This window comes from Ascaphus truei, chromosome 3 (genome assembly GCF_040206685.1).
Source record: "Ascaphus truei isolate aAscTru1 chromosome 3, aAscTru1.hap1, whole genome shotgun sequence".
Classification (NCBI taxonomy): Eukaryota; Metazoa; Chordata; class Amphibia; order Anura; family Ascaphidae; genus Ascaphus; species Ascaphus truei.
This window is the reverse complement of record NC_134485.1, coordinates 66,579,473-66,604,829: the sequence shown is the minus strand read 5'-3', so window position 1 is coordinate 66,604,829 and position 25,357 is coordinate 66,579,473. Positions and strand designations below refer to the sequence as shown.

General features: G+C 40.4%; 1 protein-coding gene across 4 annotated transcripts in view; it reads right to left on the bottom strand.

Moving 5' to 3' along the window:
* The window catches only part of SSH2 (slingshot protein phosphatase 2), a 227,903-nt gene extending 203,457 nt beyond the window's left edge, over positions 1–24,446 (bottom strand). For all 4 annotated transcript variants that reach the window (XM_075594229.1, XM_075594231.1, XM_075594232.1 and 1 more), the window contains exon 1: positions 24,189–24,446. In XM_075594229.1, the coding sequence (XP_075450344.1) occupies positions 24,189–24,251 (63 nt within the window). In that variant the 5' untranslated portion in view covers positions 24,252–24,446. The remainder of the gene's footprint in view (positions 1–24,188) is intronic.
* Between the last annotated feature and the right edge of the window lie 911 nt (positions 24,447–25,357).

The window sequence follows — 25,357 nt, the reverse complement described above, 5'->3', positions numbered from 1 at the left end:
ACATTTTGCACAACTATGGATAACCAGACTGTCACTGACACATTTCAGTAAAATCTTAACAGAGTCAAAATCTTAAAAGCAGTTAGTTGTAATGAAGTCATGGATAACCTTTCCACTTACAATACAATTGCTGCATTGAATGCCAATCAATTTCACTTTTAAATTACATTATTTTTATTTAATTGGAAGAAATATGCACGTTTTATGAAAATAATTGACAATGTAAATAAACAATGCAGCAATCAAAAACCTGGCGACAAAACTGCAATTCGGACTAAATTCTTAATATATATTTAAGAAAAAAGGTACAAGTGGCAAGAAAAAGTTCTAAAAATACTTTTTTGTGTCCTTGGGGGGAAAAATCTGGTTAAAAACAATAGTCTCTGACGTGAAAAGTCCATGCAGCAATGTACACCTCCCACAATGCTCGTGGCTGTCTCCCTGCACAGCCTGTATGACCGTTTGCAAACACCACCTTCTTCTCTACCTCTGTTCATTTAACTACCCCACAATGGTGGGACTTCTTGTAGCAATTACACAAGCTTACTAGCCAGGACAACAACAAAAAATGCCACAATTAAGATTTTCAAATTAAACCAATTGATATGTATTATATACACTTAGATTGTAAGCTCTGCAGGGCAGGGATTCCCTTTACCTAATGTTACTTTTATGTCTGAAGCGCTTCTTGCCATTATGTCACGTTTTAATGCAATGAAGCGCTATGTACACTACAGTATATATGTGGCACTATATAAAGATATGCATAAATACATACAGTGCAGCATTCAGCACTCAGCCATGCAAAACCCACCATCAACATGCTGTTTTTATCACCCAGGTAGATTTGATACGGTCATGTATTTATGTTTGGTCATTCACTGGAGCTTAATACTCTATTTTTCCATTACGTCAGTCAGAAATCTATAACTGCTCATTTTCTACATCTTTCCATAATGGGCGAGTCAAGAGTCCAGGAACTGATGTGCTCTACAAGAGCTGGCACTAATGATTTAGCAAGAGATAAAGAGGCTGCTTAGATGGACAGCGCCTGTCTGAATAGAAACTGCTTGTATTTCAATTAGTTAGCAGCTATAAACAGTAAAACAAAGCATGCAAAAAGATATCTTTGCTTGTTTAAGATACGAAAACCAGAAAATAATGAGAATCAATCTTATCTTTCTATAACTTCATATCTGAAAGCCACTTAATACATCACAGATTGAAAGCTTTAACAGCAACAACCACTTACGAAAAGCAATAGCAAGCAAAAGGCTGAGCACAGCTGCATTGGGGAAGGATAAGGTTGCACTGCAATAATCATTTACTGGTGACAATTATATACATTTAAAAACATTGGAAATGTGTTCGCTCGGTGACAGAATGTAGCCATTTTCTCTGTGCTTTGCAGTACTCCGCTTTCACAGTCTGTTACCTTTTGGGTCATTCCGACACAAATTCACTACATGGGGCACAGGGGACTACAGGAGTCTTGGGCTGTGCTTCTAGTGCCGTCGGTGGCAACGACGACACGGCGGGTGACGTCACCCGTCGCCACCGGCGAAAGTTATGTTTCGCCAGGCGGCGGTCTCGCGGGATTCCGGCAATTTGATTTATTCCGGCTCTTGAAAAATCACATTTTGCCGGCTTCAGATTTTCGCTTGTCGTCGTCACGTGCACTATAAGCGCACGCGGCAGCAATGTATTTGTTTTCGGGCGCCGTCAATATAAGCGCGGCCTTAGGCTACGCTTTTAGTGCAGACGACGCGGTCACGCTGCGGTCGCTGAAAAAATCAATAGTGATGACATCCAGCTATCACGACCGAGCGTCGCGCTTACTATAAGAGCAATGCATTTGTTTTGACGAGATGTCACGTTGCTGTCGACGGCACTATAAGCGCAGCCTTACAGTGGCAAGAAAAAGTTTGTGAACCCTTATGATAATTACGGAAATTTCCTTTCTTTCTAAACAAAATAATGAATTAGATAAACAATTAGTAATTATGAGTCAGGGTATATGCCAAAGTAAGTGAAACCCTGGTTTCACCCGCTAAATTGAAGGGGATAATTAGAATCAGGTGTTTAAATAATTAGGTAGATATTCAGGTGTGAGTTTGGGAGGCCCCATCCTATATTCTTACCGTGCACCCCAAATCTGGAACAATCACCAGTCTACGTTCTTTCAAACCTAAAGTCGTCTCACATTTGAATCTTGTCTGTAACTGTTACATACGCCTATAACATATATTATCTTTAACTGTACATGCAATGTCTTGTATATAATGTATACCCTGTACACTAATGTAACTATGTATTTGTAACCATGTATTTGTCATCATAACTCTATGCCCAAGACATACTTGAAAACGAGAGGTAACAATGTATTACTTCCTGGTAAAACATTTTACAAATAAATAAAATAAATATAAAGATCAGAAACTTTGTGAGTTTGGTTTTCACCATACAGGTGTGTTGAAGCACGTCATATCACGATCAAAATAAATCTCTGAAGACCTCAGAAAAGCAGCTATTGATGCTCATCAATCTAGAAAGGGGTACAAAACCATTTCTAAGGATTTGGGGCTCCACCACTCCACTGTCAGACGGATAGTAGACTGTCAGTCTACAAATGAAGAAGTCGACCTAACAAAAATCTCTCTAAGAACAAACCAGAAAATCATACAGGAAGTCACAAAGAACCCCAGAGTAACATACAAGGACCTGCAGGCCATTTTCGCCTTGGCTAATGTGAGTATTCATGAATCAACTATCAGAAAAAGACTGAACAAGAATGGTGTTCATGGAAGGATAGTCAGGAGGAAACCACTGCTCTCTAAAAAGAACATTGCTGCCCATCTGGAGTTCGCCAAAGAGCACAGAGATGATCCACAAGACTTCTAGAACAATGCTCTCTGGACAGAGGCGTCAAAGGTAGAACTTTGTCCTCAATGAGAAACTTTATGTTTGGCGAAAACTAAACACTGCGTTCGAACAGAAGAACCCCATCCCAACCGTCAAGCATGGTTGTGGGAGTGGGAGTTTTGGGGCTGCTTTGCTGCCTCAGTACCTGGACGGCTTGCCATCGATACAACCATGAATTCTGTATTTTATCAGAAGATTCTAGAGGAGCATATCAGGCCATGAGCTAAAATGAAAGTGGATCATGGAGCAACACAATGCTCCTAAACATACAAGCAGATCGACAAAAAAATGGCTGCAGAAGAAGAAATTCCGTGTTTTAGAATTGCCTTGTCAGAGTCCAGATCTAAACCCCAACCCAAAGTTGTGGCAGGACCTGAAGAGAGCGGTCCATGCAAGGAAGCCCTCAACTGTCACCGAGTTGAAGCAGTTCTGTAAGGAGGAATGGGCCAAATTGCCTCAAAACTGATGTGAGAGATTGACCAGCAGTTACAGGAAATGCTTAGTTGAAGTCATTGCTGCTCAAGCGGGTGCCACCAGGTACTGAATCTAAGGGTTCACATACGTCTTCACACATGGATATTGAATGTTGAATTATTTGTGGATAAATAGATGTTGAAAAAAGTATCATGTTTTTGTGTCATTTGTTTGATCAGGTTATCTTCATCTATTATTAGGACTAAGATCTAACAACATTTTAAGTTTGAACTATGTGAAAATCTTAAGGGATTCACAAACTTTTTCTCGCCACTGTATGTTGCCATAAAGTAGTGCTACACCAGAACACCAGTAAAGTTTATGATACTACTGTACAATTAAAGCTTAACAACCTAATCATTAGTGCTAGAATGTCTGGGATTTCAGCTCTGTGACCACATGGTGCTTTGCATAAACTTTGCTTCAAATCATTGAGCGATATGGGGAGTGGTTTTTGAAGCAGCGGTTTAGCGCTTTGTTATGCAATGGGAAGTATTGCATGTAAGAATCAAAAAGGTTTCAAACCTTTGCACAAATGCAAGATGCAAAAAGAAAACCATTGCACTGCATTCTAGAGAAAGGGGTGTGATATTGATACATTGCTTCATATCTCCAAAGCTTCAGGGGGGAAAAAAATCATTCTTTGTAAACAGTAACAAATAAGAAAAATTATTTTTTAACCCAACATTTCTACAGGGGGAAAAAAAAAGGAATATTGAAGCATGTTGAACACATTATGCTAGGAAAGTCAAGTAAGACAATACATAAGAGACCAAATATTTAGTACCAGAAACACAGTGAGACTATGTGACCTGCAAACTCGTACTAGTATTAAAGAAAAGTCTTTTACTTCAGTGGCCAACCCTGCCGGAATGAGACATTTGGTGGCATCCGTTTGGCCGCGTCGAATGGCCGCCAGCACTTCGCTACGACTCACCATGTCACCACCGCCCGCTTCTAAGGTAAGTTTAAGTACTGTTTAAGGTAGGAAGTTAATTTCAGGGTTTTAGGGTAAGGGCATGGGGGTTTTATGGTACAGCACTTACCTTAGTGCGCAAAGTGGACGGAGGCGGCAGTTTTCGGCAGCAGGATAAATTGCGGCGAAAAGGCTGCGAGCAAATATCTTAGACTGAACCCTGCTCCCCACCACAAGGCCATTCCTCCTGTAACGTTTAATGACTTCTGACAGTGACTTGAGATGCAGAAGCAAAAGCACTTTCAGATTCAAAACTACACACTTCATAAGCTTAATGACCGTGCAGATCACCGAGGAAATAAACACTACATAAATCTGTGATCTGCTACTCTTATTACAATAGACCAGTGTTTCCCAACTCCAGTCCTCAGGGAACCCAAACAGGTCAGGTATTAAGGATATCCCTGCCCCAGCACAGGTGGGTCAATCAGCGGTGAGCATCATCTGAAGTGCGACAGGGCTTGCCGCTTTTCTTCGAGTATCGTCATGCGGCCGAATCCTCATGTCACCTGTACCTGTACCAGATCCTTTATCCCTGCATCACAAAGTTGCGAGAGTGCCCACTGCCAAAATTTTCTACTGCTCTTACATCTTTAACAGGCCCAGAAGAAAGTGTGCACATCAAGATTTCTATTTCTTCATAAGCAGGGAACCATCTGTTTATATCAAAAGAATGTAAGTGTGCAGGATGAAAGTGGATAGATAGGATAGAAGAGTGCTGAGGAGGTAATGGCTATGTGAGATTAATCCTTTAACATAGATGGAAAACACAGCCAGTTACAACATTATGTGTAGAGATCCACAAGCCACACTAGCAATGCCCCATAATGTGAGAAATTGACTTAGATGGTATGTGGTTTTGATTGTCTTTGTGTGCATGAACTTTTTATTTGGGTTAAAGAGACACCCCTACAAAAACAAAACAATATAATCTGTCAGCGTTTCTAAATTTACAGTACATGCCATAAAAGTAGTATCATTGTATGTATAAGCACTGGTAATAGGTGTGCCTGATGACTCACCCTGGTTTGGAGTCTGTTACCCAACACCTTCAGTTAAACATAATTTCCTGCCATTTAAATGGTTACACAAGATCTTTCCTTACCTACGTCAATGCAGTAGACTCAAACACTGACGTCTATATTTACACTATGAATGTAAATAAACAATACATTTTCTCCTTCATATTCATTAACAGTACATCATATTTTGCAGATATAGTGCTTACTACATCAAAAATATTGCTGCAGCACCAACGGCTTCTCCACTGTTTCAAAAGCCCACTGACACTTCCTTTAAACAGTCCAATTTACAGGTGTCAGACACCAGAATGCCATCAAAAGTACAGTTCCCGTTACTAGACCCAATTTATTGCCAACAAAGTGTTTTGTTTTTTCCAGTTTCAGTAGATTCTTCCTTTGCAGACATTGTAATTCTATAGCAATACTGTTGTGATGGGGAGAATTCCCAATGCTGAACAATGTGAACGCAGTCATTATTACTGTAAATGTGCCATCGCTCCTATGGCATGCACAACACACTAGCCCGTAGCGGTTTGAAATTAGACCTTTGGGTTTAATTATGAAAACGTAGACATATCTTCAATGATTAAATATATTGGGCAATATATGCACGCTACCACTTTATTGCAACTGCAATGTATGTTGTTCAGGGGAAACTGCACCTTTAAAGTAACTTTTCACAATAGCTTCATGATTCACGGACACTGGAAATGGACAATCAAGTGCCTGGGTCAATACAAAGTGGTGACATCCAGGCCCCAAACACTGTTATTTTTTTGGCTGGCTAGGGAACATATGGATTTCCCTAAAATTATAAATCATTCACTTTTAATTTATAGGGTGTCGACATATTCTGCAGTTCAGTACAATGTGAGAGTAAGGATAAGAACACAAAGTACATACAACTTATTTAAAACATAATGAAACAGTTAATGAGGTCCCAGCTCCGAGAAGTTTATAAATCGAAAAGAAAAAAAGGCAAAGAAGATTGCTTTGCTTTCAAGAACTGGAGCTAAAAAATGGATCAGCTTCTCAGTTCATAATATTATTATTATAGATAATAATAATAAAAAGGGATATAGTTGGGGCTTTAATTGGATTTAAAATCCAGTGTATTTTGCCAAGTGGAACTGTTGCTTAACAACAGGAGCCAAATGCTAGCACTGGAGAACTGTGTGTTGCCTGGTATTTGGCTTTCTGATAAGTGTGCATAAGCTCTTCATGTTGCAATGTGTTGCCTCACTCACTAGCAGCAAATGGGGGGGAAAAAACAGACTTTGCGGCCGGAAAAAAAGCCCAAACGGATGCTTTGGGCTATTTTGCATATGTCCGGCATCTTTTTCACAAACTGAACCCACTGCTAACGTTAAGGAAACGACCCGAACAATAGGCTAATGCGATCAGTCATAGCAAACTATGAAGATTCTCAGTAAGAACCAGAGGTCAAAGAGGAGATTAGGAATAAAGCCAAAGAATTGTATCACTTTATGCAGCATTGCGGATTCAATGCCAACCACAGCAGACTCATTTACTACAAATATCTCCTGTGCAGCATCCAAGTTGGAATTCAACCATCCACCTTTTCCAGAGAGGATATTAGAAAAAGATATGTGAAAGCAATACAGGTTTTGCAAAAAGTTTCAAATTTATTTTTTTTACATTCCCTCCTGATGTAAGCCACCATGAAACGCGGATCCCTCTAACTGCATAACTGGATTGCTAGATTGGTAATAGACTGTATGTAAAGAACTAGCAAAGTGAGGGTGCATTCACTAATGGTCGATAAATTAAAAAAAAAAAAAAGGGGGGGGGGGGCAATATAAATAAAGTAATATCACAAGCAGTGATACTGGGCTTTTGACATGGCCGATATCAGCGTTATTTTTAATGGCAGAGCATGCAAATGAGGAATTAAGAAGGGGAGAGAAGAGGGGGGGGAAGAGAGAGGGGGGAGGAGAAAGAGGGGGGGGAGGAGAAAGAGGGGGGGAGGAAGAGAAAGAGACAAGAGGAGAAAGACCAGAGTGGGGAGAGATACAAGAGGAGAGAGAGAGAGACAGGAGAGAGACGGGAGACACGGTTATGATTTCAAAATATAGTGCTGTATGTTATTTATTCCGATTTATCGGCGAGTGCCGGATTGACTTTCTTTGGAACAGCATGAGCGGCACAGTTTCATACAACTGAACCCTTTCAAATCACAGTGATAAGAAGACATGCTGGGAAATAATGTTAAAGCGCACCACTAGTCGATATTTATATTGCATCCCAAGCAAATTAGAAAAGTCTGCTTGTTTCTCCCCTGCTCTTACTTTCAACTAGAATATATTATATTATATATATATATATTTATTTATTTACTTTGGTCTTACAAATATGGAAAACAAAAGAAAAGATCCTGCAATCCTACCAATTTGGGCTAAAATATACAAGTGACATTTTTACATTTAGAACCCAAGTCACATATAAAAAGTGTCTGTGGAGTTAGAATTGGAGACAAAGAATACATGAAGATCTGGACTCTGCACAACAACAACTCTGTGAGAACTTGACTTTCTAAATGCTCTGATCATTTGTACTCTTCCTATCCTCCAATACCTGGTTTTGTCTCTTCTCCTAGATCTCACTATGCCCTCCCTATTGCTTTTTCTGTTTAATGTCTTCTCATTCCCTTGTAAATGTTTCTGTTCTCTCCAACTTCCCCAGTCCCCTCATATCCACATTTCTTCATCCCTCCTCCCCTCCACCTATTCCTGTGCCCATACACTGCACCATTATTTATACACCTCTTTCCAAACAACGTCCTTACCCCTCAATAAAAAGCACCCCCACAAATCCTCTATTCACACCCTCTTCCTACTCCTTCCTGCTGCTGGGGATCTCCCCTAATCCTTAACCCAGACATATACACACACCTGATCTCACCCACGCCTCCCTGTCACCTCTTACCCTGCTAATGGTGTTAACCTTCTGATTTAATACTGACTAACCTTAAACCTGCCTCACAAATATATATTAAAAAAAAAAAAAAAAAAAAAAAAAAAAGATATACATACTTGTTTACAACACAATAGAAAACAATTGTAGAGGGGGGGGGGCGTGGTTTTAAATAGCAAAAACAGACATCTTGGTATTTCTAGAATGTTAAAGAACTGGAATGGTAAGGAAGAAGTAGAAAGAACCAAGAAAACATAGCAGCCAACAGAAAACAATGCATGTTTTCCTGGCAAGCCTGGGGTCTGACTCCATGTATAGAAAGGAAAAACCAGGAGAGAAGCCAAGAGAGCTACTGCTTGGCATGAAGCATTCTTTGAAACTTCTTGAGCAACATATTTGGCCGTTACTGCAAGTATAATTAATACATGTATAGTGACAGCTTTATTGGATTTACAAATTTGAATGTGTGATTAAGGACGCAGCGCATTCACGGCATAGGTGAATGTCCGCAATCAAAAGGTGGATGGTACATAAAAGTAGCATTGCCATGCATTTAGAGGGGCACTAATCATTTAATGTAGAAATGAACAGAGCAAAAACATAAGTGATGTAGAGTGGTGGAGATGTTCAAGCAAAGGAAACGCTTGTCATCAGCCCAAGTCAACTACAAGGACTGTGGGATGCTTCCTGTGGGATTTATAGTGTGGTCAAGTGCAGCAAGTGAATACTGCCCATCAACCTATCAGCAGCTGGGTTGTTTAATACTTACTGGTGGCCACACTACAACGAGACATTCCTGGGCCATATTGGATGCTTTAAACTAGTTCAAGGTGCTCCTAAACTAAATAAGTTTACTATTGGTTTGGTTCAACTACTCCGTAAGCGTTGCGGGGAACTTTGATAGACGTCCCTTGTGAGCAAGACCACATTGTAAAAACGGTGGTTCAGATGTGATCACGTTCTAATACAAGGACACAATTTTAGAAATGACTGCTGCCGTTTAATCATTACATCTGATGACTCCTCTAATTGTCTGCATACGCAGTAACTCAAAGCAGCTCCAGTCAACTGCTCCAAACAAGGCAGCCTTGAGAACCAGTTTAGCAGAGCACTGGACTAAATGATCATTGTTGCCGACAAGGATTCAAATTCAATGTGAATAATTGAAGGCTATTCAATAGGTTGCTTGTGTGCAAGCAGTACACAAAGATCACATACACAAACACCGTACAAAAACAAAACAAATGTACATCAGAGCTCAACAACTAGTTTTGTAACAGGTTCAGATCCCAATAAAATATTGGCATAGAAGGGCCATTTTAATGTAATTTTTGATATATTTAAAGATGTAAACATTATTATACAGATGAGTACTGTACAGAAACAAAAGGAAAAGAGAGAGAAGGTTAATATAGATCCCCGATAGACAGGTTCTATCCCACGTCCCTGTTTCGGGTAACTCGGACACCTCATACATCCCATTATCAGAAGAAACGTGGAAATATTTCGATTTATTGAATTTGTTTCCTTGCTACCTCTCTTTAAGAGAATTTTTATTAAAGTTCAAAAAAGATTAAAAAGGAATGTAAAACTGGCAGAATATTCAAGACATAGTTAGGTTATATAGTTAGGAATACGTTTATATCTATGATTGTAACGTTGTGCATAGCGGTTACTGTAAAAAGTTCTGCTTAAGTTATACTATTCTCAATATTTCAACTTGTCATGTAGAACACTTGATTATGGATATTGCTCTACACTCTTCCTGTAATAAAAATATGATTCAACATTTTGCTAGCATTTATAACACCTGTAACACATGAATTGCAGTGTGAAAAACTGCTCTGCAAGTAGCATGTGCAGACAGTGCAAAGGCCACTTGAGGCCTTACGCAGCCCACATATTATTTATAAAATGTGTTACCATGAAGTAAAACAAATATAAATCACTGCGCTTCTCCATGTGAGCAGCATGCAGCTAGTGAAGGATTTGGCCATACAAATGTGCAAAACAAAAAGTGAATCCCTGCACTTCTCCCTTTGGGATAGCAGTCAATGGGGAATACATATATATGTATGGTGTAAATACCTATAAGAAAAAAGGAGACTTTTGGTATACATCCTTTGATCAAATAATGCCAAGCCTGTTAACCACGTCAAGGGACCTGCAATAATGTGACTTACCTTGACGTGGTTAGCAGGCTTGGCATTATTTGATCAAAGGATGTATACCAAAAGTCTCCTTTTTTCTTATAGCTATTTACACTATACACATACATACATATATATATTCCCCATTGACTGCTATCCCAAAGGGAGAAGCGGAGAAGCGCAGGGATTCACTTTTTGTTTTATCATGAAGTAATACATTGAGAGTTACCGCTCGTTTTCAAGTATGCCCTGGGCATAGAGTTATGATGACAATAAATGGTTATATTAAATGAACAGTGGTATAATATATAATATAGATATACACACACACACACACACACAGTAAGAGATTATATATGTTATAGGCGTATGTAACACCTACAGACCAGATTAAAATGTGAGACGGCTTTAGTTTTGAAAGAATTTAGACCGATGCCGGCTTTGAGAGTCTCCGGTAGATTGTTCCAGTTGTAAAGTTTGGCCCGCTGACCGCCAATTGAAAAACCCTGATGTACAGCAATGAATTTCTACAAAACATTTATAGTATTACTGGATGTAGTCGAGCTACAGTACCTGTTATGCAAACTAATAGGTGACCCAAAAAATGTAGTTTTTTGTTTTTTATTTTTAACTTTATGTACTTGGTCTCATTCACCATAAAAGTAAATGTTTTACTTGTATGCTTAATGTACCATTTCCACTTGTATGCATCTTGGTAAAAAAAAAAAAAAAAAAAGTTTGGTTTCTATTTTTCTGTGGGCCTGTTTAATTCTAAACCGTATCTAATAATTTGATATCTCTACCTCTTTGCTAATAAAAGAGGCATTAGTTTAACCTCCCGAGTGCCCTATTGACATGCAACGTACATCATAAGGGCCAGCACGGCACATGCAAGTCATGATCGCAACATGGTCATGTAATACCGCCTACTCTCCAGCATTCAAGGCGTTAAACCACGCAACAACAAATCACCAATTTACCTCTATAGACAACTGGTTAGAAACAGTCTCATCACAAAAGAGATTAGGTAAGTATCCTAGTTCTAGAAGCTGTATTGGTCCTGGAGAAAAGTTTGAAAAAAAAAAACACTCCAATGCTTTTGGTTATGGAGACATGAAAGATTTGATACATGTGCCTAGTGCACAAGGATGACAGCCTATCAAAATAGCAAATACCGTTTTATTCCATCCTACACATTAATACAAAACCATAGACTGCAGTATGATTTATATAAACTAATCATGCCATAAACAGCCTTACTGCATCCACCACTCACATTCACAATATGGTATTTAAACTGTCAGGGATATGAATTAAACAAGAAAAAACAAATCAAAACAGGAGCACTATGCTCCTAAAAATGATCTTAGGATTCACACAGCACCAATGTACATTCCCCAGGGCAGGAACTCCTTTCTCACGCTTTTTGCATTCATTCCTGAAGCATTTAACCCTTTTTAGGCATATTTGCATTTACATAGAAGAATCGCCTGCATTATGCAAGATACAAGTAACAGTACAGAGGGAGATATGCTCAAAATGATCACATAGCAGTAACGTTGCCTTATATCCCTATTTTCCTATCATTACCCCCAAACGGATCATGCAAAAATTAACCTTTTTGAACCTGGAAAGGGATCTGTAAGGCATTAATATATTTAATGAAAAAAAGTTTATTGTTGTAAAATACTGTATGTTGCAGAACTCCGGCAAGAAAAGGGTACATTCTATTCAAATAAAATAGTCACAGATACAAACCAGCACTGCGATAAGCCATATTTGAGTCTTTATGACTTGCCGATTTGACCGTAACATTTTCTTCTTTCCGGTTTTTAATCAATGTATCAATAATTAAGGCAGCAACCCCCGGCTGTACATTTTCTTTTTACAGGATGGTAACCCCGGAGCTGAGCCGCACTGGTCAAGGTACCGGCTTTTCCGCCCCCCCCCCCCTAAATAGGCAACAAAATGGCAATTTCAATCTCCTGCATGACGCAGATGCAACAGACTTCCTATTGGCCCACGTGACGCAGGAGATTTAAAAACATCAGGAAGTAGGTCCGATACCTTTACCGGTGATCTGCAGATCCTGGGGATCCTCTGAGCTGGAAATAGGACGGTTCAGCTCAGAGGATCCCATACTGCAAACAATAAAAAAGGAGGAGACTTTAAGATCAAGATTAAGAGTAACGTAGCATAGAATCAAGAAACTGGCGAGCCATAATCTGCAACGCACCTTTTTTTTTCTTTAAGTATTGTATTGATTTTTGCATTTTTTATAAGAAACATTTGTGTACAATTGCCTAATGTTATTATAAAATGAAAAAAGAAAAACAAAATAGTAAAGAACAGTACATTGAGTATGAAGCCGAGTCACGTCCATTATTCCTATATAGAAACTTAGAATATTAAAGCCAGGAACAAACAATTCTTTATATATTATAGAGAAAGAAAATGCAAAAAATACATGTTTGAAGAAGTGGCGATGATCTGTGTTTGTGTACATAAAGGTTTCCTCCTTGGCTACTAATGTGCCATACCTGGAGTTAATTGGTGAGCTTCCAATGAAAGGAGAGGTTCAGTTTGGCTGCATATAGCATAAGGGTAACAAGGGTCTTAATATTATTAGATCAATTGTTACGCAAGTCATTTAAGAGAAGGATTTTAGGTTCAAGTAGAATTATTTATCCCATATCTTCCTATTGAGAATCCCTAACTTATTTTGATTATAACTGAATAGTAGGGAAATCCCCCCATATTTTTTTTTAAGCATGTTCTTGTTCTTGTCCATATATGAAAGAACCTTTATAGCCACAAATGTTTCCAACTTAGGTTAGACACATTTTAAGTAATTATAGCCCTAGCAAGAACGTAGTACCCCTAAGAAACCCCTTATATTGAACCTCTCTAGTGGTACCAGATGCAGAAGTGGTAGCTGTGTTATTTCAAATTCTGTCCCATGCTTCGTCAACAATTTCAGAACCAATGTCTTGCTTCCTGGCAAAGAACAATGGATTTATTAGTAAGTTATACTGGCAATATATAACACCTCTCACTTTGATTTTTATTTATTCTTACATCGGAAAGATGCCACACATTTAAGATGCCCACTGATAGCGCTTCTATCTGAAGTGGCGTTAATGGGGGGGGGGCATTTTGACCCATTATCGGCTATATCATTAGCAATTACTGCAGCGTATTAGTGGTTACGAGTAAGGGACATCGTCCACCTCAGCGCCGCGCCCCCCCCCACTCCCACCCCGTGGGTATTTTCTGCTCTTAACCTTCCTTTAGGCACACCCACTAAGCCAGGGGTGCTCAACTCCAGTCCCCAAGCCCCTCAACAGGTCAGATATTCAGGATATCCCTGCTTCAGCACAAGTGTCTCACAGTCCCTGCTTCAGCAGACTTCGATTGAGCCTCCAATTGAGCCACCTGTGCTGAAGCTGGGATATCCCGAAAACCTGACCTGTTGGGGGGCTTGAGCACCACTGCTCTAAGACATTTACATTTCTAGCTGAGCGGTGGGCTTCTTTAGGTTATTACGAAGTGGAGTTAATCCAGGGTTTGATTTGCAGATATAGAAATAGGTCTTGAGGTGATAAAGAATCTCTCCCTCTCTATATGTCTTAGATTATGGATTTTTTTAAATCACTCATGCAGTTGAGATGGAGGAAATTTTGGATTAAAACATTATAGGCCATTCTGAAGTTTTAAGTTGTTTAATAGCTTGTGTGACTTCACGTAATTCCGTTTCTTTTTCCAGAAGCGCCATTTGGGATCCAGAAAAACATAAAATATCCCATGTGTCTAGATATTTGTTCTTTAAAGTGTGTGTGTGTGTGTGTGTGTGTGTGTGTGTGTGTGTGTGTGTGTGTGTGTGTGTGTGTGTGTGTATGCGTGTAGGAGTAGAGTTTCTTGTAAAAGTCTGCAGACATTTGCTATTTCTTTAGTCAATCAAACCACTTTGATGATTTTTGATAGATTTATCTATACCAGGGGTCTCCAAATTCAATCCTCACGAGCCGCCAACAGGCCAGCTTTTATGGATATCCCTGTTTCAGCACAGGTGGCTCAATCAGTGGCTCAGTCTTTGACTGAGACACCTGTGTAGAAACAGGGATAGCCATAAAAGCCGGCCTGTTGGCGGCCCTGGAGGACTGAGTTTAGAGACCCCTGATCTACAGTATACCATCGTTCTGTTTTTGGAGCTTATTTAAAGGTGCCTATCCAACCCATTACCCCATTCATAGAATGTCTGTTGGGCTTTTATCATGTAAAGGATCTTTTAAACATCAGGTCATATCAACTTGGTACAAAATGTAGCATCTAGAATCCAGAAGCTTCACTATACACGTGGTCCCCTCTAACTTTAGTAGTGGTCATCATAGCCTTACAATTCACTTAGTAAACCTCTTCCTCGCAGTCTGTATAGTATTTTTTTTTTATCACAAATAATTTTTTTAAATACATGTGCAGTATTTTATTAATACGTTTAAATGGTATCCCTACAAACAATTAACATTTAAGTGATTCACAATACAAATTGTACCATCGGATAGTTCAGTTCTTGTTGCATTGAGGAGACTTGAGGTTTAGATTTGACATGAGTACCCAACTTTGTATCATGCCACTTTAGCACAAGTAGCCCACAGTAATTTTGCTTGTAGTCTTCCTGGGTTTTTGTGCCAAAGAATTAAAGGCCTCAGTGCTACATCCAACAGGACATTATATATAGTTCAATATTTATCTGTATATCTTCTCATAAGCAAGGGTTATTTAGTTAAAATCTTTTGCCAAAGCATTTTAAACCTACAAACATGTCACAGTATGGCCCATCTGTAGGTCTTAACAGATGGGTCATACTGTGACGTGGTTGTAGGCTTAAAATGCTTTGGCCAAAGAATTGTACTAAATGACCCTTGCTTTATGAGAAGATAAACAGATAAATATTGAACTATATGTCAAGCTAGATGTAGCACTGAGGCTTTTTGTCTTTTGTTCTGTACATGAAGTCACAATCCTAGTAGCACTCTTTTTGACACACACACACACACGTGGTGTATTTGGGTTCTGAACTTACAGGGGCTGTGTGTGTTTGTTAAAGAAGAAAGCAGTTCTGGTGTATAAAAGTAATTGTGGATAAAGCATGGCCTGGAATTGGGTAAATGCACAGTACATACATGTAGAAGATTCCATGTTCGTAATGCACATGTAAATGCTTTTAAGCATTGGAGCATTTTGCAGCTGTGGGACAGTCTTTTAAGGATGATTACATTTTTTAAATCCCTTCACTGCCAGATGGAATAGCAAAGCATTGAAAAAAATGTTTTGCTGGTCTCTGGTTTTGTGAACAGAACGGAACTTCCCCAGTAAAACCAAGGATGCCTTAGAGCTTTTAAGGTGGTGCTAAAGGGATATTTAGCACGTGAAGCGACCATCATTAGCCCCTCCACCAGCTTGAAAAAATAACTCATTAAAAAAAAGAGGAAATATTTTACTTAACAAAGCCGTTAGCAATACCAGCAAAGTGGGCCACGCTTCAAGCAATATCTAAAATAACATATTTTAGTCCAATTCCTGTGAATAACGCTACATTGTAAATATGCACCATCTTCCATAACATATTTGTACAAGTTCTTCATATCGCAATAGTCACCACACAGTTGGATAAATATTTGGAAAAAATGGTCTAACACGTAAATGCAATTTTCTACAGTTTTTCAAAAGCTCAGCGGCTCTAAAACAAAAGGTTTCAGTTTCTCATCTGTTAAAACCCACTCCCTTCCATTTAGCAGTGAAGCAATCAGAGGACTAAGGTCAGGAGAGAGGAATAGGGTTCAACTGCATTGTATTAATGAATAATGTATAACGGCCAGAATCTCTTATCTGAAAGCAATGTCTTTAAAAAGGTGCAATTGTGCTAATGCAAAGAAGACAGATTGTTGTTCTCTCCCCGTAACTGAACAATTCATTATTTATCTATTTATTTAACATTATTTGCTGCATGATTATATATTTTGGGTTTCAAAAAAAATCCCCAAAGAATATTTTTTTTTTTTTACTATTTACTGCATATACTTCCAATAAGGCCAGTTTTAAGAAATGTAGTAACCTAAAAGTGATATTTAAAAAAAAAATTACTCATTGCGACACTTGCTGTTATAAGCAAATAAGTAGTAATACTTATCCAGAGTAAAGCAATGCAATTAGTGTATATTTACGAAACAATCATGATGCCTATTTAAAGCGCATCAAAGCTTTTTTTAAAAACAAGACCTTTAAAGAGCCAATCCTGCAAAAAAAATACATAACATGTTTTGCAGGATTGCTTCTTTAAAGAAAAACAAGCAGAGTAATCTCCAAAATACCGATGCCCCAAATAGTGCAAATAGATTCTACAATGTCCACAATGAAGATAATGATACAATAATATAAGCGCTACTTGATTAATGTCCTGAATCATGAAAGTATGAACAGTGGAGTAGGACTGTGTACACGAGACTCAGCATCAGGACGGGGCCACAATGTGGTAAGGAGACAAGCTAACCGTGATGCCGTGTTCCCTGCACGGAACCATATGATCGGCCCACCTCAGTGAATCTCCGCCACTACCCTCACGCATCCTGGCGTCTCATACACAGCCCCATAACCCCGCAGAGAGTAAGTACTCACAATTTTGACCCGTCGAGTTCAATCCTCAAGCACTGCAAATAGGAAGTAGATCAGGTGCGCTACAGAGCGTGCTCCAGCCGGATAATCAGATAAGAAAAAAGTGTAGGTTTGGGCGGTTCACAGCTCACTGTCGGGGAACAATCAAATGTGTCCAAACGCAATTAGAAAAAAAGGTTGTTTATTCAGTGCATGTAAAAACAGATCTGCCACAGAGTAACTAAATATATAGATACACACTTTATTGTGTATTTGTGTCATTGGAAGTAGCATTGTCTCTGTTCTATGTTCTGTCCTTTATTTTAACCACTTGTGAGCTCTGCAACACAAAAAGGCCTGGACGTCCACGGAAGACAACAGTGGTGGATGATCGTAGGATTCTTTCCATGGTAAAGAAAACCCCTTCACAACATCCAGCCAAGTGAAGAACACTCTCCAGGAGGTAGGCATATCATTATCCAAGTCTACCATAAAGAGAAGACTTCACAAGAGCAAATACAGAGGGTTCACCACAAGGTGCAAACCATTCATAAGCCTCAAGAATAGAAAGGCCAGATTAGACTTTGCCAAACAATATCTAAAAAAAAGCCAGCCCAGTTCTGGAACTGCATTCTTTGGACAGATGAAACTAAGATCAACCTGTACCAGAATGATGGGAAGAAAAAAGTATGGAGAAGGCTTGGAGCGGCTCATGATCCGAAGCATAACACATCATCTGTAAAACACGGTGGAGGCAGTGTGATGGCATGGGCATGCATGGCTTACAATGGCACTGGGTCAATAGTGTTTATTGATGATGTGACAGAAGACACAATGAGCCGGATGGATTCTGAAGTGAATAGGGATATATTGTCTGCTCAGATTCAGCGAAGTTGATTGGACGGCGCTTCACTTTACCGATGGACAATGACCCAAAACATACTGTGAAAGCAACCCAGGTGTTTTTTTTTTTTAAGGCAAAGAAGTGGAATATTCTGCAATGGCCGAGTCAATGACCTGATCTCAACCCGATCGAGCATGCATTTCACTTGCTGAAGACAAAACTTAAAGGCAGAGAGACCCACGAACAAACAACAACTGAAGACAGCTGCAGTAAAGGCCTGGCAAAGCATCACAAAAGGAGGAAACCCAGCGTTTGGTGATGTCCATGCGTTCCAGACTTCATGCAGTCATTGCCTGCAAAGAATTCTCGACAAAGTATTAAAAATGAACATTTTTTTTATGATTGTGGTAATTTGTCCAATTACATTTGAGCCCCAGAAATAAGGGGACTGTGTATGAAAATGGTTGCAATTCCTAAATGTTTCATACGATATTTTTGTTCAACCTTGAATTAGAGCTGAAAGTCTGCGCTTCTATTGCATCTCGGTTGTTTCATTTCAAACCCATTGTGGTGGCGTACAGAGCCAAAATTATGAAAATTGTATCAGTGTCCAATTATTTCCGGACCTAACTGTAGTTGTCCTTCCAACTCTGGAAATGAGGGCATTCACCCTTGGCGGTACATCCCTAGTCTTCCTCACAGGAAAAGGGTATATCCTGTGAAACCTCATTGGGCCGCAATTTTCTTAATCTGGTTGTGTCCAGTCTATTAATATAATTAATCTTATAACTTTATGAACTAAAAAGGTTTTTGCCTTCTCGTGAGCACTGTCTATCTTTCACCTTTACTTACTCTTATTCCATCATTCAAATTGCTCCTCTGGTTGCAGGAATGCAAAACTAAATCCTACTTGGTAAATCCCCTGCAAGCACTCGCTTTTCCCCAAACATACTTTTTGTTTGTATCTAGACTTACCCAGAAGGCTTAGAAAAAGTGTCACTTTTCTAGCAGCTTGCTCCATTATGGAAGCAGCAATGCTTGCAGAAGATATAGTCCAAAAGAATACAGGCATACCCCGGTTTAAGGACATTCACTTTAAGTACACTCGCGAGTAAGTACATATCTCTCAATAGGCAAATGGCAGCTCACGCATGCGTCTGTCAGCACGTCCTGAACAGCAATACCGGCTCCCTACCTGTACCGAAGCTGTGCGCAAGCGGGGAGACTATAGAGCCTGTTACACATGTGTTATTTAGATCAGTTATGCACATATATGATGATTGCAGTACAGTACATGCATCGATTAGTGGGAAAAAGGTAGTGCTTCACTTTAAGTACATTTTCGCTTTACATACATGCTCCGGTCCCATTGCGTACGTTAATGCGGGGTATGCCTGTACCTGCTTTAACCAAATACCAGTGGTAACAACATGAGTTTGAAAGCGACATACTACCGTGCATTAATAGATATCTTCCAGATTTGGGGGTTCGTGACATGACGCATAGCATGAGCACACTAATAACATAGCACAGAACTATGTCTAAGCACGCACACCAGACTGCCATAATCAAACGGGAAAGCAAGTGAGCAGATGCACGAGAATGTGTCTCTCCCCTGATGACACATTTCCAAAGGGGTACAGGGCTGCTTTACAGCCTGGATAAAACTGTCCACCAATATCCTGCAATGCACCAGAGCGCTTTGAGGCATCAACCTGGATCAGTCAAGTATCCTTCCCCTCCAAGAAACAGACACAGGAGCTACAGAGGGGAGAGAGGCAGAAAGAAACCCTCCGGATCTACTGCACTGGCAGTCGGGGAAGTTCAGCCCCAACAAAACATAGCCCTCAGGTAGGGAAGACAGAAACAGACTGAGGTGCAAGCAGGATAGGGTCTTGTACTGTATGGGAAGTGAGGTCTTTGACTTTGTTCCTTTCCTACTTTCAGCTGGAGGATGCAATGCCTACTGCCATGAGAACGGGTCAGGAAACCATAATACAGTGAACAATTCTCTCTTTGGCCAAGTAAGTGGATGACGCACCGTGGTAAATAAATACTGTATACAACATTTTTGCAAAGGCAAAATTACAGTAGCTAAGAAGTGCTTGGTTGAAAACAGAAACAGCAAGATTGGCCCACTTCTGCAGTGGTGGAGAGCTGGTGTATGAGTCAAAGTGAACAGTGACCAAGAAATTACTAATTACGAGCCCACCATCTAAATACTTCTTATTTAGGGATCAACATAAGCAATAAGTGGAGTCTTCATTCTAAAAAAAATAAAACTTGAAAATGTGTCTAACACAATAATATTTACTGTTTTGATCTATTTTAAAACTATTTATTTTGATCTATTTAAAACATTCTGTAGAGTAAATAAAACCACTGCACGGACTTACAGAAGCAAGTCGCTACGGATTCACAGTCTGCATCAGACAAGGATAACAAACTGAAGAGGAGCCAAGAGAATAAAGTGAATTGGTTAGATGTATTACATTGCCAGATTGTATTTTGAAGGAGGGGAAAATGTGAACCTGCACTTGCTATTGTCCACATTCTGGGAGACTGGTAATGCAGCCAAATACCTTTCCATGCGCATCAACGCACCAAACATATTGCTAGAGTAAATTATTTTTAGATTTTCTTTCCTGTCACATCCACAAAAGCTCTGATCACTAGAGACGTGCAACATTTTCGCCAACATTCAACTTTGCTGCGGCTTTGTTTTTAAAAAAAAAAGTGACATTTACAGTAACTAGCTTTCTTTGAATATATGCAATACCTCTGGCAATCTATATTTAAATGACTCCTGTTAGCATATATCCCAGGTGTGCTGCTTGTCAAGTATGGGCGTTTCTCCACGTATTGTTTGAAGGGATATATAAAGCACTTCGACCTCTAGTAAAATAAGATTCGGAGTCTCGAATTTCTGTGCAAATCGAATTTCAGGTCGAATCGAATTGAGACCGCAGGTCAAATTGCATATATTCGCTCAAATGTTTTACCTCTTTGCATTCGAATATTTGTCTGCTAATTTAATTTTGTGTGAAACGCTGCAAATAATTTGCAGATTGAATGTTGACCAATTTGCTTCTCTCTACTGAATACTTAGGACATCTTACACTGTACTAATCTATTTACTACAAGTGCTTGGTTATTAAGGCAATGCTAGAATACGTTGCTCACTATATTATTACAACTCATCTTTCCCCTCCCTATCTCCAAATCCTAGACAACAAGAATTCCCTTGGATTGATACTCTGATGATAGATACTTGCAAGACAGAGGCATGCATTACTAATACAGGAGTGTATAGGTTAAAGCAATAGAAAGTAGTAGTGGATTGCACCATTGCAATTACCATATTTTATGCTCTTACAAATAGAACACTGATATTCATACAAATATACACTCACTGCATACAGTGTGTGTGTGTGTGTGTGTGTGTGTGTGTGTGTGTGTGTGTGTGTGTGTGTGTGTGTGTGTGTGTGTTTCATAAGGAAGTAAACAAAATGGATAGACTAGCAGTTGTCCCCCAAATTGCAAATTCATTTTCTGAACACAAACAGCTGCTCATAATGTTAATGCTCTCTGGGATCCTGTCTACATGAATAGCAATGTAAGTGATCGCAACCTGTACATTTACAACTAAGCAGAAAAATAAATAAATGAGTCCCCAGGGTACCTTCCCAACAATAGATTCCATATATAAATTGCACACACAAAGAAGCACTTTGTTACTGAATTGTTTTGCTGGTCATCTTTTATTTACTGGTGCTTCTTTACAAAGGTGGGGCATTAGAATGAGGTTGAAAATCGTGATAAATGGCCAACCTCTTACTGTTCTGCACACGTTTCACCACTTAGGCCTCATCTAACCAGGATGGATGCCAACATGGTGAGGAAAATGAAATGAGCATGCCAGATGGGGCAATTGTGTGGGAAGTAATTCACTGCAGAACAATGCAGAGCCTCGTTTAGAAGTGCTTTTCAGATCTAGTGACCTACAGGAAAACTGACAAATATGCTCTCTTTCTTCAATGCATAAATAACACGCATATGCATCTATAAATAAAGGGGGGGGGGGTGAATGGGAAAGGTCTTATTCATTGCTGTAATGTCCATCTCTACAATGCACTGCTCACTTCTATAGTGGCGCAGATGTTTACAATGGCAAAAAGTCAATGACATAAAAGCGGTTATATAAACAATCCTGACTTCTAATAATAATAACATTATTTTCATATACAGCGTAATACTTTTCTCCCAATGGGACTCAAAGTGCTTCACAAGCAGCACATAGGAATTTTACAGACACAGTCCCTGCCCAGCTTACAATCTATGTTTTTGGTGCCTGAGGCACAAGGAGATAAAAGTGACTTGCCCAATGTCACAAGTTGACACCAGGATTTGAACCAAGTTCCCTTGCTTCAAGCTCTGTCATTATTTTCAGTGTCAATGCCTTTACTCACCGAGCCACTCCTTAAGCTTTTATATTATAACATCTAAAAAGATTTTTCATCGTTTTCCAAGAACACAAACATCTTCAGCAAAATGAGGACTATTTGGTCGTGTTCAACAGTTACTTTGCAAACGTGGTCCCCATCAAGCTATACGCCCTATATTTACTATTCCATTGAGACTAACACATGCATTTGTCAATCCCTTTACTGTATTTGCTCCTACCCACTGTGTTGAGACGGCTCCATGCGACAACTACTTTATCAGAGGAGTACATGCTCATATTTCCTAATTGTACAACTCATCAGCTTGCTCCTTTGTTCTGAGCATCTCAACAAAAACGCTCATTTATATACTGTACGGATTAAAATCTGCGAAATGTTTTAGCAATTAGACATTGAATTTAAAAGAATTATACACCACATTCAAGCCAGACACGGGTGGATTCCCAACATATTCTTTCTCGACTTATCTGTAAAAGCCTTAGTGTGATTATATTGATGGCATCCTAGAGACCTTGACCCCTTGCAGACGCACTCACCATAACACCCTCCTACTGTCTCTGTAAAGCCTCCCTAATTACCACTTAGATTGTAAATTCTTTAGGGCAGGGGCTCCATTTGCTATTGTTACTGTCATGTCTGAAGCGCCTATTCCCATTGTGTTATATTATGCACGTGTATTGCTGCTGTTTAGCGCTATGTACCCGGATAGCGCTATATAAAAGATATACCTACATACATACAAGGAAATAACAGCCCACCAAAATCTGTGTCACATCGGAAAGAAGAACATGTCAAAGCAAAGCACAAGCTGAATTAATGGAGAACCACAGAGTCAAATATGCTGCAGCAAGGAAAAAGAATTGAGGTAGCAGGGGAGCTTAACCCCATGGCTGCCAGAGACTGCAATGCAATGGTAGTCATGGGGTTAATTAAAAGGATTCTCTCAGAGAGTGAAAACAAGTCGCTAGGTCCAATAAAAAGTCCCAATGTGGTAATAAAAAAATAAATTAAAAAAACCTCCCTTTAATGTTTGGAGTGTAAAAGAGTGGTCTGCAAAAGTAAACACAAGACCGGTATATGGGAAGTGACCTATTCAGGAGCACAGCTTCCATACAGGATCAAATTGTGCTTCCTCATTCACTCTGCTGAGATCTCCTCAGGCAATCTCCGCCAGGTGCCTGTCACGTTAGGACATCAGAGACCCCCGAGTTGGGGTATTAAATCCAACCTAATCTGCTAAATGCTAGATACTGCACACAACTTGGGGTACTCCACAGTAGGGTCATTATGAGACGTGACACGGCCCTCATCATAGACAGACAGACCTTGGTCACAACATCCTGAACTGATCTGCCTGTAACAATGCTAATATACCGTATACCTCAATGGGGGACACAAGGCCAAGTGCCTGAGTAACCCTACAAATAGATGGCACCCTATGGAGCCCTCATCACAGTCATAGTGAAATCAACCTGCAATGCAGTGTGATAAATGGTTTATAGCTCTTTGAGGGGGGGACTGAACGCTCAGCTTTAGGAGGGATACTACATCTCCAATGAATGAATGCCCCTTACAATAAGATAATGGCTCGCACATTGTCCCACCGCCCCGTGCAGCTCCCTATGTGACAGGCCTGGAAAGGATGGCGAGGCAGCAGCTCTGCGCATGCGCAGTCAGGCACCGGCGGACACTCTCTGGCAGCCGCACTGACAGGAAGACCTGGGGGGGGGGAGAGAAGTCACCGTCACTCACCGACACGCAGGGGCTGGAGGTGGTGCTGGGGGTGGGGGATCTCTGCACCGTTACCAGAGCCATTTAGGAGCTGGAGGGTGGCGGCGGCCGGGCTGTCATTATTCCGGGGAGAGGGGGTCGGGTAACGGGGGTATCCCACACAGAAGGGCCGCCGGTTATCCGCCTCCGAGGCGTTATCACCAACCGCTGCCTGTCAACCGACCCCAGCGCGCGAGCAGCTCACCGGGCTGTGTGTGTCTGTGTGTGTTCCCCGAGCTGCGCATGCGCAGAATGGTCATCCCGTCACCAAGCCACACCCGCTCTTAACCCCTGCAGCGCCGGAGGGTTCATTGCTCTGCAGCAGTGCTGCCTGGCGTGTGATTTCCCGAGCACAGTATCACGGTGACTCCTCGGTGTGTCACAGCCCGTGGCTGAGTGTCTCTGGGCAGGACAGGAGGGAAGAATGGAAGTAACTTAACTAAAAGATACATAGATCACGTGGATGTTCAGTAAAGGGAACCTGTGACTGTAAGCTGGCACTTCCCAATTAGATTGTAAGCTCTTCGTAGCAGGGACTCTTTTTCCTAAATGTTACTTTTATGTCTGAAGCGCTTCTTCCCTGTATGTGTTGTGTATTATTTGTTATTTATGTAGCCCTTGTACCGCCTGGGAACAGAAACCACACGTGCTGCTGTCACCTGTTTAGTTTACCAGAGGTCTGAGCCTCCGCCACTGGGAGCCTGGGGTATACTTATCGTCTCGGTGCAGCGCCTCCACCAGGAGGGATCCCAACGTAGTGGGAGGAGCCCCTCACCGGAACCAATATACACAATAATCACACACTGATATATGATAACAGTATTTACTTAACCCAGATAATGCACCACCAACATAACCCAGCCATACAAGGCCTTGCCCCGCAATGACACCTCCCGGGTGGAACAACCAAAGTACTGGAGTGCCTGGGCACTTAACCCTATAATGTCCACAAGCCAGTCCCTCCCCCAAAGAGTATGTGTGGGATAGCGCGCTTCCCTCTGTGTGTTGGGGCCCGTTGGTGCACTTAAACAATGCATCCCTGGTCTCAGTCTTGACTTGGTAAATTAGTGAAAGACTCCGTTGATCTACGGCGTGATTCACTCCGAAATCCTCCGACTCATCAGCGGTGAGACTCCTTAGACGGATGCCTC